Source organism: Bacillus rossius (genome assembly GCF_032445375.1).
Source record: "Bacillus rossius redtenbacheri isolate Brsri chromosome 9 unlocalized genomic scaffold, Brsri_v3 Brsri_v3_scf9_2, whole genome shotgun sequence".
Classification (NCBI taxonomy): Eukaryota; Metazoa; Arthropoda; class Insecta; order Phasmatodea; family Bacillidae; genus Bacillus; species Bacillus rossius.
The window spans coordinates 7,502,645-7,519,707 of record NW_026962013.1 but is presented as its reverse complement, the minus strand read 5'-3'; the positions used below and the strand labels follow the sequence as shown (position 1 = coordinate 7,519,707).

General features: G+C 39.3%; 3 protein-coding genes across 5 annotated transcripts in view; 1 reads left to right on the top strand and 2 right to left on the bottom strand.

Moving 5' to 3' along the window:
• LOC134543179 (protein pinocchio) overlaps positions 1–2,756 on the top strand; it is a 54,888-nt gene extending 52,132 nt beyond the window's left edge. For all 3 annotated transcript variants that reach the window (XM_063388072.1, XM_063388070.1, XM_063388071.1), the window contains exons 3-4: positions 813–942; positions 1,674–2,756. In XM_063388072.1, the coding sequence (XP_063244142.1) occupies positions 813–942; positions 1,674–1,817 (274 nt within the window). In that variant the 3' untranslated portion in view covers positions 1,818–2,756. The remainder of the gene's footprint in view (positions 1–812; positions 943–1,673) is intronic.
• Positions 2,757–6,688: 3,932 nt separating this feature from the next.
• Positions 6,689–8,906, bottom strand: LOC134543244 (uncharacterized). Its single transcript, XM_063388149.1, has 3 exons — positions 8,557–8,906; positions 7,167–7,376; positions 6,689–7,077 (listed from the first exon to the last, which is right to left on the bottom strand). Exons 1-3 carry the CDS (start codon positions 8,615–8,617, stop codon positions 6,689–6,691), a joined length of 660 nt encoding a protein of 219 aa, XP_063244219.1. The 5' UTR covers positions 8,618–8,906.
• A 349-nt stretch (positions 8,907–9,255) lies between these two features.
• Positions 9,256–16,051, bottom strand: LOC134543243 (leucine-rich repeat and guanylate kinase domain-containing protein-like). The gene is made up of 6 exons (XM_063388148.1): positions 15,797–16,051; positions 14,206–14,406; positions 13,202–13,299; positions 11,935–12,136; positions 10,283–10,492; positions 9,256–9,835 (listed from the first exon to the last, which is right to left on the bottom strand). Exons 1-6 carry the CDS (start codon positions 16,049–16,051, stop codon positions 9,578–9,580), a joined length of 1,224 nt encoding a protein of 407 aa, XP_063244218.1. The 3' UTR covers positions 9,256–9,577.
• Between the last annotated feature and the right edge of the window lie 1,012 nt (positions 16,052–17,063).

Sequence of the window (17,063 nt, the reverse complement as noted above, 5' to 3'; positions counted from 1 at the left end):
TAAGTCTTGTTGATGGAGCCAGTGATGGAAGATGGGGAAAATTTTGTACCTCATTACTTGTGGGTTTTTCCTCGCTCCCCTCCTCTGCAAGATTCAAATTTGTGAGCATCTGTTTGGTAAATGCTTCGTCATCATAAGTAATATAACCTTGCAGAGTAAAATACATCCAATAATCCATTTGCTGATGTTTATGGTGCATTTATAAAGAAATGGTAGTGAACAGTATTTATGCTGACAACAAAGTTACTGAGCTAACTGGTGGACCAGCTGTATTAAAGTGCCTCGTGCCATAGCTAAGAAATTAAAACATTATACAGCTGGCCATAAATTACAGTACTTACTGTACGTAATTTGGTTATGGTTACAAATGTGACAACATTGTTATTAAATACAATTAACTGAATTGAAACATTAATGGGTTATTTGTAGGGCCATGCAGATTTCGCAAAAAGATTTCGAGACTAGATGAAAGTTATAACACTGTAGCATCGTCTGTGTTTCGTTATTGGGCGAGTTTCTCCCAGGTACATATCGATTGTAACACCAATGACAGTGATTCAGTGCGGAAGTAAACGCGTCCTGAGTGGTTTGGTCAAATAAGGCAACGACTTCTCTTGCAGACGGCCGCCAATCACAAGGAAGAAACCACAGGTGCTGGTATACCTTGTTGCAGTCTAATAAGCGTTCAGATTTTTTCGCAAAAAATGCCTGCCCCTAGTTATTCGTCTTGCCCTCGTGACTATAATCGTATGTAGACGGGATTAGTGCAAGGCGGTGTCGGATGAGATAACAACGGCTGGTTCGCTGTGCAGGTGTGGAGTGAGCTGGCACAAGGAACACGTCTCCCTGGACTGCAGAGAGTGCGGGGGTTACTCGCTCCAGCGGCCCTGCCCCCTCTGCGACGGCCGCTGCAACGCGGTGTGGAAGCGCGACCTCACCATGGTCAGTATCCCCGCTCTCTCGCTCCTCTGCCTCCGCTTGTGCCACACTTGCCGTCAGACGTAGTACCTGATTGGTGCAGCCTTGACCCGTGTTTACAGCGGTATAATTCAAGCTGTTTCGATTCAAGCAGACCCATCTTTCATGTAGATTTATTAAGTGATCAGAGAACATAATGTGCAGTATTCCTTGTAATTAACCCTCATTTAACAAGATAGGTTCATTTCCCATTTGGTCCTACCTGTAAAAGATTGCTTTAAAAGAAAAAAATGGTAGTGCAGAGAGCAGTATAAAGTTTTTTTGGCTCATGACTTCCATTCAGTTATTATTTTTAGCCAAGCAACATTCTTGATTGACATAAAGTAACAAGCAAATTGAGCATCTGAGAGTGAAGTGGAAAAAAAAGGCTCAAGTGACACTGGATTCACTAAAATGGGGGTGACTAAACATTGAAATGACTAGGGCCAAAAAACCAGTTCAATTTCTAGAGTTTACTATTTTCACATTCTACAACAAAGAATTTTAGTTTATGATACATAATGTATAAGTAACTGGGAATGAAATTGGTAAATTCACAGCTTGTCATTTGTAGTAATTCAAAGCTACCTAATGTATGTTAGTTGGGCTGAGAGAGGTTTGGCCAGGACTGCGTTGCACAAGAGGCAGTCTCGAGGGTGGTGTGCTAGCATCGCGCGAGGGGCGAGAGAGTGACTCTGGCGGTGTGTGTGCTGCAGTCCCACGCCACCGGCAAGGCGCGCTGGCAGGGCGAGTGCGCGCAGAGGTGCAAGGCTGAGCCCGGCCTGTTCAAGGCCATCAGCGCGGAGGAGGAGTCCTCCCGGCTGTGCGGCCGCCTCGAGAAGCTGGGAGCCAGCTCATGACGCTGCACCTCGTGCTAGCGTGGACCAATGGCATCGCGGCGAGTGGCGGCGATAGACTGATCGGGACTGTTGTTTTTTGTTTTGCTCAACTCCCCCGCCCCCCCCTGTCGTGGGAGGGGGACGCGGCTCCTCGATAACGTGTTGCCGGCGCCGAGACCTGCCGAGACTTCTGTCGCGGCGTGGCTGAGGTTTCGACGGACTATTTGGTTTTTCTTCCCCCTTCAAAAAGATCTGATGTTGAATCGATTTTCAGTTAGGTTCTAGGTGTTGCAGGATTCATTTTGTTTGTCATTACGAAGAACTTGTAAAATTTATTGGTAAATTTCAGCGAGGCATTATTTTCACGTTACCGAGGCACGGAAACACAAATTTAAGACTGAATTTTTATTTGTATTTGATTGTATTAAAGTAGTTTCAATTCATTTGTCAAAATTTTTTTTTCTCGCAACAGTTGATTAAGTGTTACTGAAATTTGTCTGTTCAGGTTTTATGTGAATAATCTCTGAATTTTTCGATATTCAACTGTTGTAATTAATTTAGTTGCCTATGGATTTCACGCAGAAAATATTTCAATTTTAGCATCCATTAGGAAGTCATGGTGTTGCTAGTTCTGCAACTGCTGCTGCTTTATTTTACTTTGCGGTATTGAAGCTGTATAATGGGCTGTTGTGAAAGTAATTTATTTCCAGGAGAGTGCCAGTTTTTTTTAGGTTGCATTTATACAGTTTTTGTTCCTGTCCACCATTATATGGTGTGTAATTGTATAAACTGCTCATAGATGTAGCATATATATTAAGGTTATTTATATTTTTCACATTTTGTCAACAATTGTGTGCATTTATCACATCATACTCTTGTTTCAATAATTTCTTATGAAACTTGTTAAAAAAAGTATTTTGCATTGGAATTATTCATCTAATAAACAGTGTTCATGTGAAATGTTTGTTTTAATTTTGGTTTTCTAATATTTAGAACCAAATAATAAAAACTCCCCTAAGATTGTGGTTTTCGATTGTGCTGTTTTATTGGCGGTAGCCTACCATTTTAGATACAAACTTGTTTTGATTTACTATTTTTTTATTAGTTTAATGCACTTAAAAAATAGGTGCATGGAAATAATATTCAACACACACAGAATGGGTCTTGAGGGTGTGAAACAAAATGGGAAAAGTTGGATTTCTGAAAGCAATTTCAGAAGTACTATTGGCTACTGAAGATAATTCAGTTGGATTGTTGGTTCTTGCTGGGTTTCACATACATCTATGTCCTGTCGTAAAACAAATCTTCACAGTTTTGAAGATTATATGGTACTTGATGTACTCAATAATGAAGAACTGGAAGATGATATAGTACCGAAACACTTGAGGTACCAGAATTGAATACCTTGTAGTCTGATGGTTTTTGCAATTCGAATTTCCTGGATGAAAACGGACAGGATTAACTGTACTAATAATTACTTTAAAAAATGTTTATGAATTGATACTTTGCATGGCTTGTAATTTTTATTGAATGGTGTTAAGTATAGGTCCCAATTGGTTAATCACTTAGTTCCAACAATTACAAACATTAAAATAACATGTTTGCTTTAATCCAGTATTTTATAAAATAGTGTAATACATACAGCCTTGCTGAGAATAATATTCAACTAGACTTTGCAAATATTTTACACATTCAATTTGATATTTATTTTGCATCAAAAAACTAGTAGGTATTTGCACTAACTTAACATCAACATAGTTTTGAACAAGAATACCAATTGTAAAATGTAATGTGCTAGAAAGGAGAAAATGCTGAACACTGACAAAAAAAATAAGGTGATAAAATACTGATAAAACTAAAAAGTATTGGAACTTCCACTGCCTGAACCAAAACTATGAAGATTAAGTTTTTCTGTAAAGATGCTGACTGCAGGCTCATTTATACCTTTAACATTGCTTTGTGAGAAGTCTAAGATGTACATCAAGTTCTGTCCCTGCCCGAACACGCCCCGAATATATTCACCTTCGGCCAACCTCGGGCATTTGTTTTATTTTTGCGCAGGAAAAATGAATTCAAATATTAAAAGTGGTCGGTTAGATTAGCTACATTAAAACACTTTAAAACACTATGGACGGTTAGTTAGGTTAGTATAGCTACATTAAAATAAACAGAAATATAAATATATATAAATAAACCCGAGGTTGGCCGAAGGTGAATATTCGAGCGTGTTCGGGCAGGGACAGAACTTGATGTACATCTTAGGCTTCCCTTGCTTTGTCTCATCTGGTCCCTTTGCAACAACCTCCTTTGTTTTAAACAATTGTGAATCTGTCGGGGCTAGCTGAACCAGCACTTTGTCGCAGGAAGGCATCATGGGTTACATACACTGAAAAAAAAGAAGTGCTTCAATGGATTCAATGAAGTAATTATCTTGACCCATCTCAGGACCGAGTTATGTAAGTTTCTTAAAAGACATTCTTTGTAGCGTTCATGTAGATTTTAAACCGTACAAATAAAATAATGATTTTTGGGGGGAGCGAATGTAATGTTTATAATACACACCATGGTGGATTTTCAGTATACAGCATTGTTTAAATACATTAATATGTGGGAGATTCTGTTGCAGAATATACCTATCTTGCAACAAGGGTTGAATAACCACAACGGAATGCACTCCACACAATGCAGTGACCACAATTTGAATGGTACGATATTGCGTACGCAAGAAACAAAGTAAGAAGGGGAAAGAACAGTAGCTGCTCTCTCTTTCTGCATAGTAGAACTTTAAGATTATGATGTTCTGCCATTTAAAAGAGCAGCAAGAATCTCTACACTGGTATACGTAACTCGAAACGGACTGTTTTTGAGATCATATTTAATGAGTGATATAGAGCAGTTATTTCAAATATTTTAATAAAAAAATTTAAAAAATGATTTAGTGTCAGTAGTGTAATTTCAGGTTAAATTTGGCCTCTTCACTCTTGACAATGGAGGGGAATCTTAATCGCACGGAAGTCTCGAAAAAGCAATAAAAATTCCCTGGTTATGAGTTCCATGAAAAAAAAAAAAAAAAAGTCCTGAAAGAAACGGTAATAGTACTGGAAGAGACAAAACTTTAATTTCAAGAAGCCTTACAATAACTTGCCTTAGATTTACTACAGTATTCCCAGGTAAATAGTTACATTTTCAAGACTAAAATGTTTTGTATCTGAGCACATGTCATAATTTTTCACTCGTTTGCATGGATAATTTATTTTGAAAACTTAATAACTAAATCAGTATAGTTTTATTTTACACCATACTTCAGTCTTTCTCTTATGAAAGTAATGTTTTATCACACCACTTTGAGACTTCCTAGATTCAAAGGATGCTTTCAGTGTATTTTAAAATTTTGGAATCAAATCTTTTTTACAACTATTAAATACTGACATGATCAATAAAATCCAAACTTCAATGCAAGAATTCTGAAAAATGTTACTCTCCATACTAAATCATTTGAATGAATTGGGGGGGGGGTTAAATCATAGTCAACATAGAGTTCAATGGAAATGATGAGGGGTGATGAGATGAGAATGGATATCACTGGGTGGGTTCAGTGTTTTCTGTGACAACCTCACACATTCCTCAGGCTGGTCCAGATGATTGATCTGGTGATCTGTCCTAATGACAGGGCAGCCAGCTTGTACGTTCCATCAGAGAAAACCCTACCCTTGACAGGAAACTTCAGTACAACCCTGTTATAATGTTTTCCTGCCGATAACAGTGTATTTTTTAAGTTACAACATTTTTCCCACAAGGAAAATATATAACGTTTCACAAATGGTGTATTCCCTGCTTGTAACGTTTGCTTTCTAAAATTCACTGATTGAAATAGTTTTCAAAACCTAGCTGTTCCAACTATTATCCTATCTTTGAAGTTTACCATGTGAAAATGTTTACTTTATGTTTTTGTTTACAATCACTGTTATACTATAGAATTAGATTGTTCAAATAGGATTGTGTGCCAAAAAAACAAAATGTAAGCCTGCCAGAACATTAGCGTTGCACTTTACTGCTGGCTAATGCTATGTATTTGATATATCGAAGGTACACATGATTCATAGTTGCACGTCTGTTGACACCCTTGTCTTGAAAAAAAAAAAAATCCTTCCGTTCCTAGCTGTACTAAGTAGTATGTTTTCAGATGTAGTCCTACAATATTTTTGTTGCCAACTATTCCACGATGGGAAAACAAAAAGTGTTTTCTATTGCTAGAAGCACGATGAAGTTGAAAAGTTGTTGGCCTGCTTAAGTAAAGTCAAGTGTACGCATCAGTGGTTTTAACATTAAATTTCAAATAATGACAATTGCTGAATTGATATTTCCTGCTTATAATGTTTTTTATTCCTTGAAAAACAACATAATGGGGTTCTACTGTACATGTGAGTTTTAAAGATTAGCCTCTCTTCTTGACAAACTTTATTAAAGGGAGGTTTGGAAACTGCACGTTTTAGACTTCAGGAAACTGTGTTTTTTTGTGTGTCCTTATTAGCACTAAAGATGTTTACAGTTCTGAAGTTTTTTCATCTAGTTTGTATGTTAATTCATTTTCTGTACGTGAGTGTAAAGTTAAAGAATTCTGTTAGTAACTGGGCATATTTTGATAAGTCTAGGTACGACCTTTTGTAAGCTCATCCAGATGACCATTTGAGAACACAAGTTAAACTTCATTTAAAATAAATGATCCTCAGACATTTTGACTCTAGATTTATATTAACAATATTGCTGCGCAGATACAAGCAGCTGTAATGAAAATTATTCTGGTAATTTAATTTCAAACACAGTTGAAAATTCATTTCACATTTTAAGTAAGATTTTTATTCCTCACCATTTACACGTTTAAAATCATTTTATCATTTTCTAAGTTTTGTGCTATGATAAGATTTGAATGATTCGGCTTGTTTTCTTGCTGTTGACTGATTTGAGAGTATTTCTTTCTTAAATTCAAGCAGCCTCGCTGAGGTCATCGCGCGGTACACGGGATCATCTTCAATAGAGTAGATCGGCTTCTCATTTGTCGAGCACTCAAGAACTTGTTCCACGACTCGAGCCAGTTTCCCCACAGCTTCGTCCAAGCTGTCGACGAGAATGGTTTCGAGGAAGAAACCAGGATTGTTTCGGTGGAGGGAAAGATAAGACTCCCTGGACTGCAGGACGGTGTCGTAGAAATATTCTTCCGCTCTTTGAATATCCTCGTTGGTGGTGGCAGGAATCTCCTTTCCATCAGGTGGGTTTTCTGGAACTGAATTAGTTGTGACAACGTCTAAGTAATGTGGTAATTGCAAAAAATTCCTGTATGAATGTTGTTAGTGACCACCAGCACCACCGCACCTGGGCGCGCCCCCCTCCTGCGGACGATGGCCCCGTCTCGGGCCTCGTACTTCTCCCTCAGCAGCCGGTGGTGCAGACGCTCCGTGCAGGGCGCGGTCAGCACGAGGTGCGGCCGCACCGCCGAGTCGAACAGGGCCAGCGCCCCGACCACGTCCGTGTGCGTCACGCACAGCTTCTGTGCCTGCGCGGCCCTCGCCAGCTCGCGCCGGCCTGGACGCCACAGCAACACCGCAGCGAGCTCGTCACAAGAGCGGAGCGGATCCCGCTCAACCTCCTTCGTGGAGGAGAACGGTGCATAGTGCCATACAATAAAATAAAAATAACAAAAGGAAAAATAGCTTACAGTAATTCAACCTCTTTCATGGAGGAGAATGGTCTATAGTGATATAAAATAATAAAATTAAAACAGCTAGTAGTACTGTACAACTTCACACAGATGATACAGTGTCTGTATTTTTTAATTGGTTTCTTTCAAAGTGTTGAAATACCAACAGCCCATATGTTGATAAATTTCTTAGAAATATATATATATATTTTTTTAATTTTATGTCTTGCGTATGTTCCAAACTGAAAACACAATAAGGGCATGTATTTTTAAATATTTTATTGCCTTTAAGAATTAAAATAATAAAGTTAAGCTTAGCTGGAATGCATTTCTAGCACTTAATTCAAGAGTGTTCTTTATGACCATTTACGTTAATGTTTATACATCGCAGATTCCACGTGAATATGTTAATTTTATCACTATTAATTTCTACAGAGTACAGCTTTATTATTTTTGTAAATAAGCTTTACACCTAAATACTGCAGGTTGAGTAAAATAAACTGCTATTAGGGTGAAATAAATTTATTAAGTATTAGAAAGGCCACTTGGTATTTTTCGTGAAATAATCTGATCGCCCATTAGACTGCAATAAGCTATGCATGTGCTAGCGATTGTTTCCTTGTGATTGGCGGCCATCTGAAAGAGAAGCCATTGCACTGTTTGTCCAGGCCATTCAGGATGCATTTGCTTCTGCACTGAATGTACTTGAAATAAACCCAGCCAACCACGAAACACAGACAATGCTACGAAGATTTAATACATTGCTGTTCAGGAAACTTTTTAGTGAAAAGTAAATGGCGCTACGTATTATGTATGAAGTATTTACATACATATTTCAGCTCTTGAAGATGAAGCACTGAGGTATTACCCCTAGTCAAAGTTGTTTCCAAATGACTGTTTCAATGGTGAAAGATTTTTGCATTCTACGTGTATTCTTTGACTTAACTTTCCAAAATAATGTGTCGTATGCCTTAATGGTAAGAGCTTCCAGTCATTCTTTCTGGGGAAAAAAAAAACTATCACATTTCATATACTGAACAGCAAAAAGTAATCAAAACAACTTACTGAAGCCGTATCTCCAGCCTAAAACAGTGTTTGTCGACAGAAATTCGCCCTTCATAGCCATTTCGTCAAACAGATAATCTGATATGAAGTAATAGCTCTTTCCGTGCTCCTCGACTCCACCGTCTTGACAAGGTCGCGTTGTGTGGTTTACGCCTATCTCCACCTGCGAAAAATATAAAATTCTAGATATAGCTGGTTGCTGTGAAGTAGGTCACTATCAACAGACATGCACGAGCTACTTCCTTGGAGCGCACTCATGGGTTATGTTCTCTGCGAGGGTGATTGGCAATGTACCCCAAGTATGAGAGTTATTTCCTTTTCTCACATGATAAAATAAATGTAATATAATGTGTTATGTTATCTGTTTGTAAGTTGAAGTAGCTTACCTTAATTTGTTACCCTAACTAAATTGTATACAATCCATGCTGGATTCAAAGTTTATTTTATGTATTGTCTTTTTTTTTAGTTTTGTTCAATTCTATGTAGTACTTTTGTTTTGATTTTATGACTTTATACCTGTGTGTTTTGTTCTGAAGTAGTTCTGTATTAAAATTTTTTTTTATTGTAATTGTATATTTGTCTTTGTGCCTATCATTTAAGCCATTTTTGCCACCGAGAAGCAAGTTACAATTATTATAAATAAATAATATTTAAGGTTTTTAATTGAAATCCTAAACTGAAGATTGATGAAATGAAATCTGTAGTTTGATAAACAAAAAAATTGAGGTGACTGAAGTGAATTTCACCTCCAGTTATGTTTTGCTTTGCATTTTGATGTACGGAGTGTATTGAAGTCCATTCCTGTGTTTATTGGCGGTGTACTGTTTTTGCGGAATATATGTATATACCTATATATATAGACACGTATAATATTTTAACAAAATTCTTTGACTCCTGGCAGGTATGCAACACTCACAACCCTATGTTTGAAACAGTAGCCTAAAATCAGGAACACTGGTTGTAAGGTTTTATTGGCGCACATGAAGTTATTTTGCAGAAACTATTGAGCTGATAATTAATGTTAGACGACATGGTTTGCTGTGTGGTCGAGACTGAGGTGCACCTCCAGCGGAAGGCAGGCGGCCAGCGCCCGCACCAGGCAGCCCTTGTTGGACGCGAGGGGCCCCACGAGCACCAGGAGGGGCTGCGGCCCGCGGTCGGCCGGGCGCGTGTCCGGCCCGAGGGCCGGCGGGCACAGGTGGTGGCGCACCGCGAGAGCCACGCGCAGGCGGGCCGCGCGCTCCAGCTCCGACGGCCGGAACACGTCCCTCGCCAACACCTGCTCGGCACAGCCGCCTCGGTCAACCCCTCGCACACCGACACAGAGCGACGGAAGTTACATGGTGCGTGCGTACCAGGAAAGATTCCTTTATCGTGTCCTGCTAAAAGTCTTAATCGTGGGTAACAAAAAAAATTAAGATAAAGAGTAAATACAAAAAATCGAATGATCCCTTAAGTACTTAATGAATTAAAATTACAAGTAGAAAAAAAAATATTTGAGACACAGGGCGTCTCAAGCATTGCAGACTCAGGGGATGGGCTGCAAGAGCTGAATGTTTGATCGATACTTACTTACGAAACCTTTTTTTTTAAACTTCCACCGTTCTAAGTACCTTCATTTTTATTTATTTGCTGTCAAGGTGATCAGAGACACAAGGAACCAGCTCCGAAGTCGCCCGGAGTGGTTCAGGACGGACGGACGGACCGAGACGCGAGCTGCCCGTACCTTGTCCTCGACCGGGACGGGGATATCGTCCAGGGTGGCGAGCGAGGGGAGGAGGTGGAGGACCTGGTGCCGGTAGACGCTCTCCCCCGCGACGGGGTTGTCCCTCAGGTCGAGCGCTTCCAGGGACACCAGGCCCCGCAGGTGGTCCAGCTCCCGGGGGCTCCTCACGCAGTTGCCCGCCAGCCCGACCGCCTTCAGGGTGTACGCTCCCTGCGCAGGCAAGCACCGCTTCTTGCCTTCTGCAAGTGATTCGTGCAGTATACGTTCTTGGCAGGGGCGCAACAACTAAATTTCCAAAGGGGGGGGGGGGGGGCAATATACCTTTTTATAAAGAATCATCGATCCCCCCTATAGAAGCAGGGGGTCCGGGGGTTCTCCCCCGGGAAAATTTTGTATTTCAAGGTGGAAAATGGTGCTATTTAAGCAGTTTTACTATCTAAAAATTGATTACACAGCACTTTATTTGCCCCCGTTTGCCCCCACTTCAAGGTTTCAGAGGGGGGGCAAAATACCCTTGCCCCCCCCCCCCCCCCCTTTCCTTACCGTTGTTGCACCCCTGGTTCTTGGAAATACACCATTGCAGTTTTGCACTGTTTGTCATGGGAAACCTACTGTGTTTGTCAATGTTGACATCATTGTGTTGTCCGTAATATCTGTTTATCTTCATCGTTGTGTTCGTATATTAGCTGCATTGTCCTGGTGTTGTTGTCTGTCTGCATTTATACTTTACTGTTACTGTTGAAACAGTTTCGTCATTGTTAGCCCACTGTGTTCGTCTGTGCTGTTTTTATTTTTCCATGACTAAATATCATCAACAGAATTCTTGTGTTGTCTGATATTTAAGTTTGGATGTGTTCATCTGTGCTGTCATCGTCGTGTGGTCCATAATACCTATCTGTTTGCCATCAGCTGATTTGGGCTTCTCTGTGAGTTTATGTTTTTATTTTTTTATTTTTTATTTTGCATTTATGAATATTTCCCATGAAAACAGTGCAAAAATGCAATGGTGTATGTCCAAGAAATTTCATTAATTCAACCACCAGTTCTGTCGGACGGTGTAATCTGGTTACCATTCCGTGCTCCAAGTCTCAATGTACCGTTACAGTATGTCCCATAAACAAGTACTATTTTTCTAGCAGGTAATGTCATCAACATTTTAGTTTGACTGTCAAATATTTTCCCATGATTTATGAAAAAAATGAAGAAAAAAAAGAAAGAAATATTGGGCAGCCTAGCTCTTTGTAAAACAGAGTACCGTATTTTATTTTACTAAATGGAATAATTTATGTGGAATGCTGGCTTAATGCCCTGCATGATTACATTATAAAAAAAAGTACTCTTTTATGGCCTCAACCATATAACAAATTTCTTGTACATTTTCAAGTTTATTATTATTATTATTATTATTATTATTATTATTATTATTATTATTATAATTAACAACTTAAAATAGTTTTTAAAGGAAAATGTACTTTTAGAAACTTAGTTGACACAGTTAACTTTTAAAACAATGAAAAATTTCAACCATACAGTGAATACTAAAATTTGCAATCACAAATACTTACATAGAATACATAACTGAAACTCAAGATTTATGTATTTTTCTTGAATAGCCAAGTTGAATGTTTATTAATTTTTGAGCTGGTGTTCACCTGGAACAGGGCGAGGGATTGCAGCTGGTTGTGGTTGAAGCTTACTGCCCTGAGGTCCAGCATCGTCTTCAAGCCGACTTCATCTCCTTGCTCGAACTCAGAGATCTGGTTGTGCTCCATCAGCAAGGTCTTGATGCGCATCTGACTGAGGTTCTCAAATCGCTCGATGAGGTTGTGGGACAGGTCCAGATACCGGAGATACCTGCGACAACACGTTCCTCTTTAAACGGCCCGCCTGGCCAGGAGAGTATCTGTGTCGGTGAGGCGGGCTGATGTGTTCGACGCTCGCCAGTGCTTCTAGCACGGTGTCGCCTCTGAACTGTAGCACGGTCTTCTCGTTGTGCCTGGGGCAACCATGAAAACTGAACTGTAACCATATCATTAAATGACACGGAAATGACGATAAAGGTATAATGCAAGTCCCTTGAGTACTTTCAAAAATCTGAATGACATTCGTTTATACAATGTTTTTTTTAAATTTCATATTTTCATTCTTGTATATGTATGCTACATGGTTAGAAAGCTTGGAATTTGTTCATTTACATCATCATACATTATAAAGTTCTCCTACTGTACAAATACCTTGGAGTGGAATTTAGTAATTCTGTTGAATATGTTTGTAAGCAATGCACACAAAAAAAAATTATGTGCATCCTTTGGGAATGATGTAACTTACAGAGATAAAAATGTGTCTTTAATGTTACCTCACAATATGTAGTATTACTATCGTGAAAACTTTCATCATAATCTACTCTTTAGTCTTTGTGTAATGCTGAAAAAAATTAAAAAGAGAGATTTTTATTTAATTTACATATATACATACTACATATATTTTCTTTTTTGTATATTTCATGTTGTCTGTAGTTATTTGTGTTTATTGTAGTGTTGTATTTCTCGTGTCTGTTGTTGTGTTTGCGTGTTTGTTATCACCGCCAATATGTGGTACTCTTCCTTCGTGTGTTGGCCATGTGTTACCTGCTGTGGCACCGCCGGGGAGGGAGTCCATATGTTTGCGGTGATAACCTTATGTTTGTCCATGTATAATTAACTATCGTGCCCACCACCCAAGTCTAACGAATGTTGGTTGGCATGTCACAGTTTTAGATAAATAAATATAAATTTAAAACGTTTTTGTTTTTATCATTTGTATCACATCTGATTGCAGAAATTACCGCTGTTTTGAAAATGTATTCCAAGAGCAGACGTGTGTGGTTGAAATGCTGAGGTCGTGTCGTGCCCCCAGGGAGCGCGGCCGGCGGAGGCTGACCTGAGGCGCTGCAGGCCCGAGATGCGCTCCACCAGGTTGTGGGACACGTCCAGGTGCACCAGCGACCAGAACTCATCCAGGTCCGGGATGACGCGCACCTGCGAGAGAAAGGCGCACTGCTGCTGGAAACTTCAAATGCGTTGTACTAAGTGGAATCAGTCCCGGGACCGCGGCCCGTTCCCACTTCCCAAATTTTCGAGATATAAATTTCCTAAAACCGGGTTTTTCGGGACTGACAAAAAAAAATTGGCGTGAAACATACATCATAGAACGAAAAATTTCCAAAACAAAAAGCACTCTTTTTATCTGTCACTGTCACTTTGACTTTCTTGTCCGCCATCCTGTTTCAACAGCTGATTTCAGTCTCGTTTGCGCCGGCAAACAGAAAAGTTGTGAGTTGAGAGAGTTGTGACGCTGTGAGTGTAAAGGTGTCTAAAAAGCTGCGCTTTGTATCATGTAAGTAGCATTATTTTTTTTTTTTTGTTAATTAGCAAAAGTTACCTAAAAAAAATGTTTATGTACTAAATTTACAGGTTATTTAATTATTATTGTTCACAAGTGTGAATAGTAAACATTTTTTTTTGCAGTTTTGGGTTTCTTTTTGTTATAATGTTAACTCCAAAAAAAAAAATTGAAAAAAATTTTTTTCCTCTCGTCTTCCTAGTTTACACCTCTGTTTCTCATTTTTCTTCATTTGTTTAGTTTAATAATTACATATAAAATTATTTATTTAAATTTGAGGAGATCTTTTGTTTTTTGTGGAAAAACTACTGTGATTGTGTGAATTCAAATATTTTTGTGAATGAGTCCCATGAGGTGTTTTTATTGGCAACAAATAATTTTAAAAATTATTCAATTTGAAATGATGAAAATATGTAAAATGATTCAGGATGGAAATTAAGGTGGAAAGTATATAAAAAAGAATCGGCGAGGAGCAAGGAAGCTGACACGCACAACTAGTTTCCAGAGGAGCTCCTTAGGGACGGAGGACGGAGTGGGCACACCTGGTTGTGGGAGAAGCACGCGGTGGTGAGGAAGCGCGGGGGCGGGAACCCCAGCAGCTCGGGCAGGGCGTTGCGGGAGGCGTCCAGCCGCTCCAGGAAGGGCAGCCCCCGCAGCGCGCCCAGGTCCGTCAGCCCGTTGCCGGAGAGGTCGACGTGGCGCAGGTGGCCGCAGCCCTCCAGGAACGAGACGTCCGTCAGGCCCTGCGCATCATCTCACTCTCTCTCTTCCGCAGGGTGTCCGCACGTCACGGAAGTCTTGAGAACGTGACAAAACCAAAATTGAAGGAGTGGTCACGGGAAAGTGACGAAATTGTAGAAGCTGTCACGAACGTCATGAGAAAGTAATCAAAATTGAAGGCCTGGTCAAGAAAGTCACGAAAAAAAAAATTAAATTGAAGGCCCGGTCAAGAAAGTCTCAAAAAAGTGATAAATTGAAGGCCTGGTCAAAATGGTCTCGAAACAAATAGCTACGTCGCTGGAAGTCAAGCAACTTTAATTTTCCAGCAGCCTTTTGTTAACATGTGTTTGGTTTTTTGACACATATACTTAATTTTTACAGTCTCATAGTTTGTATAGATGTATTTGGAGACTGTCCACTTAAAATCATGTGTAAATGATCTCTGAAAATGTTTTAACTTGCTAACAATAAAAATCTGCACTTTCCTCTGTACGGTGTATATAATTTAACTATGTTTATTTTGCTACTTGTAAATAAAATGGCCCTGTGATATAAAGAAGTTATAAGAAAACTTAATTTGAAAGTCCTGAAATGGGTTCTTTGTAGACACCCTGTTTAAAACGGGTTCATTTGTAGATGCCCTAAACTTTTGAGTACAGCTGGTGGAAAATATGGTTCTAAACTAAGAACTCATCTCTCTTTTCACTTCATCTTAGCAACTATGATCTATTTTACAAAGGAAACTTTACTCTGAGGTCAACATTTACCTTTACTGATTTATTCCAATAGTAATTTCTCGGCAAAATCTATAAGATTATCTATGTTTAAAACAAAGCCATTAAAAAGCTCCGAGAAATCTTTCACAGACAAGAAACACAATGCAGGAACTTACTTGCTTAAGACAGTCCCTACAACAAGCTTCTGAAAACCCTGGTTTTTAAAAAAAAATTATCAAAACTAATGAAAATATTCTATTATTTTCTAATCAAATTTTAATACGTTTTGAACTATATTTTTTGTACTTCACAAGAGTTCAAAATAAATTGATGTAAAATACAGTAAGATGAGAAAGAGAGAACTATGTATATATAAATCACAATCACAGATTATTTGTTACATACATATAAAAAGTATGATTGTACACTGTTGCAGAATATATATATATATATATATATATATATATATATATATATATATATATATATATATATTTTTTCATTTCTAAATAAACCTAAGCTTTACACAACTTTTAATCACTCACCCACTACTATTAAAAAAAAATGTTCAATTTGAAGTACTATTAAATCAAATATAAAATTATTGAATTGGAATCCAAAATGCTCGCAGACGGCTACCCTGCAACTGTGCTTGTAGTCGGAACGCAGAGCAACAGGGGCCCGGCGTTGTCCCGACCTTGTCCCGCAGCGTGGCAGCCACCAGCGCCCAGCCGTCCTCATCGCAGCGCTCCAGCCGGGACAGCCCCGCGGCCACCTCCAGCTGCGTCAGGGGGCCCCCCGCGTCCCCCCCCTGGCCCGGCGCGCCGTCCTCGGGCCACAGCGAGCGCATCGCCTCGAACACGTCCCCGCCCGCCGCCTCCGGGGGCTCCTCTGGCTGTCCGGGGGGCGGCTCCCCGGTCGTCTGGGTCTCCGCGTCCGTCGTACCTGCCATTGCCGCTTGCTTCCTGGTTAGCAAGCCAGGCACGCTCGTACAGCTGGTTGTTTTATTTTCTTGTCATCACCGTTAATTAAGTGATTTTACTACCCATCTATTCCATATCTAGCCTGCAGTTGAAGTTGGATCACAAATTTTTAAATGAAACATCATTGTTGAGGGGGCCACAATTTTCAAGCATTACGAAAATCCCGATCGCATAAGGGCAATAGTTAGGTAAGTGGTGGGGGAACCGGTAGAGGAGGTGACGGCAGGGGAGAGGTAGAAATGAAGCATACACTTGCACACTTGCATATTTGCACACTTCCACACTTACATACTTGCATAATCACACACTTGCATACTTCCATACTTTACATTTGCGCACTCGCAACACTTTCATACTTGTGCAATAGCATAATTTAGCACTTGCATACTTGCATATATTATTTTTTATCTTCGACCTCAACCAATGCTTAATAATAAACTAAGCATAAATGACTTCTATCATGGATTAATTAAATTAAGGGCTTTTAAAGCTTCTGCACAAATTAAAATTTTTCTCTTCAGTTTTAAGTAGTTATATTTTTGAGAGTGAAAAAGGTTCATAAACATTTTTGACAATAATATTTAAGTGGAAAAAAAAAATTTACCACGCAGTATTTAAATTGTTAAAAAAAGATGAAGGGCGTTTTCATACTAACTATTCTACCACTTTGCGGTACAGTACCAACTTACGGTAAAGTTTAAGGTGGAATCAGGAAAAAAAAAATTAATTTGACAGCAAGAATTGTACCAAAACCTTTCGTAGACTTAAAAAAAACACTTTGCGATGTATTATTTTTTTTACTACTGTATTACATTTTTTGGAGTGGTAACAACTGAACCATTGGCATCTATGTACCTTAAGAAACAGAACCTAAAGATTTCGTGGAGTTTGGTTGGTTAGTTTCTTCACAGTTTATTTTGCAGCTGTGCACGGCTTAGCAAGCGAGAAGCTAAGCCAGCCAGACGCAATGCTGGAGGGAGG

Excerpts from the sequence above, each read along its gene's own strand:
- LOC134543244 (XM_063388149.1), bottom strand. The coding sequence starts at position 8,617 with ATGGCTATGAAGGGCGAATTTCTGTCGACAAACACTGTTTTAGGCTGG. Across the intron at positions 7,377-8,556 it reads AGGCTGGAGATACGGCTTCA|GCCGGCGCGAGCTGGCGAGG; the intron begins GTAAGTTGTTTT and ends TGTGGCGTCCAG. Across the intron at positions 7,078-7,166 it reads CAGGAGGGGGGCGCGCCCAG|TTCCAGAAAACCCACCTGAT; the intron begins GTGCGGTGGTGC and ends CAACTAATTCAG.
- LOC134543243 (XM_063388148.1), bottom strand. The coding sequence starts at position 16,051 with ATGGCAGGTACGACGGACGCGGAGACCCAGACGACCGGGGAGCCGCCC. Across the intron at positions 10,493-11,934 it reads AATCCCTCGCCCTGTTCCAG|GGAGCGTACACCCTGAAGGC; the intron begins GTGAACACCAGC and ends TTGCCTGCGCAG. Across the intron at positions 9,836-10,282 it reads CCGTCCCGGTCGAGGACAAG|GTGTTGGCGAGGGACGTGTT; the intron begins GTACGGGCAGCT and ends TGTGCCGAGCAG.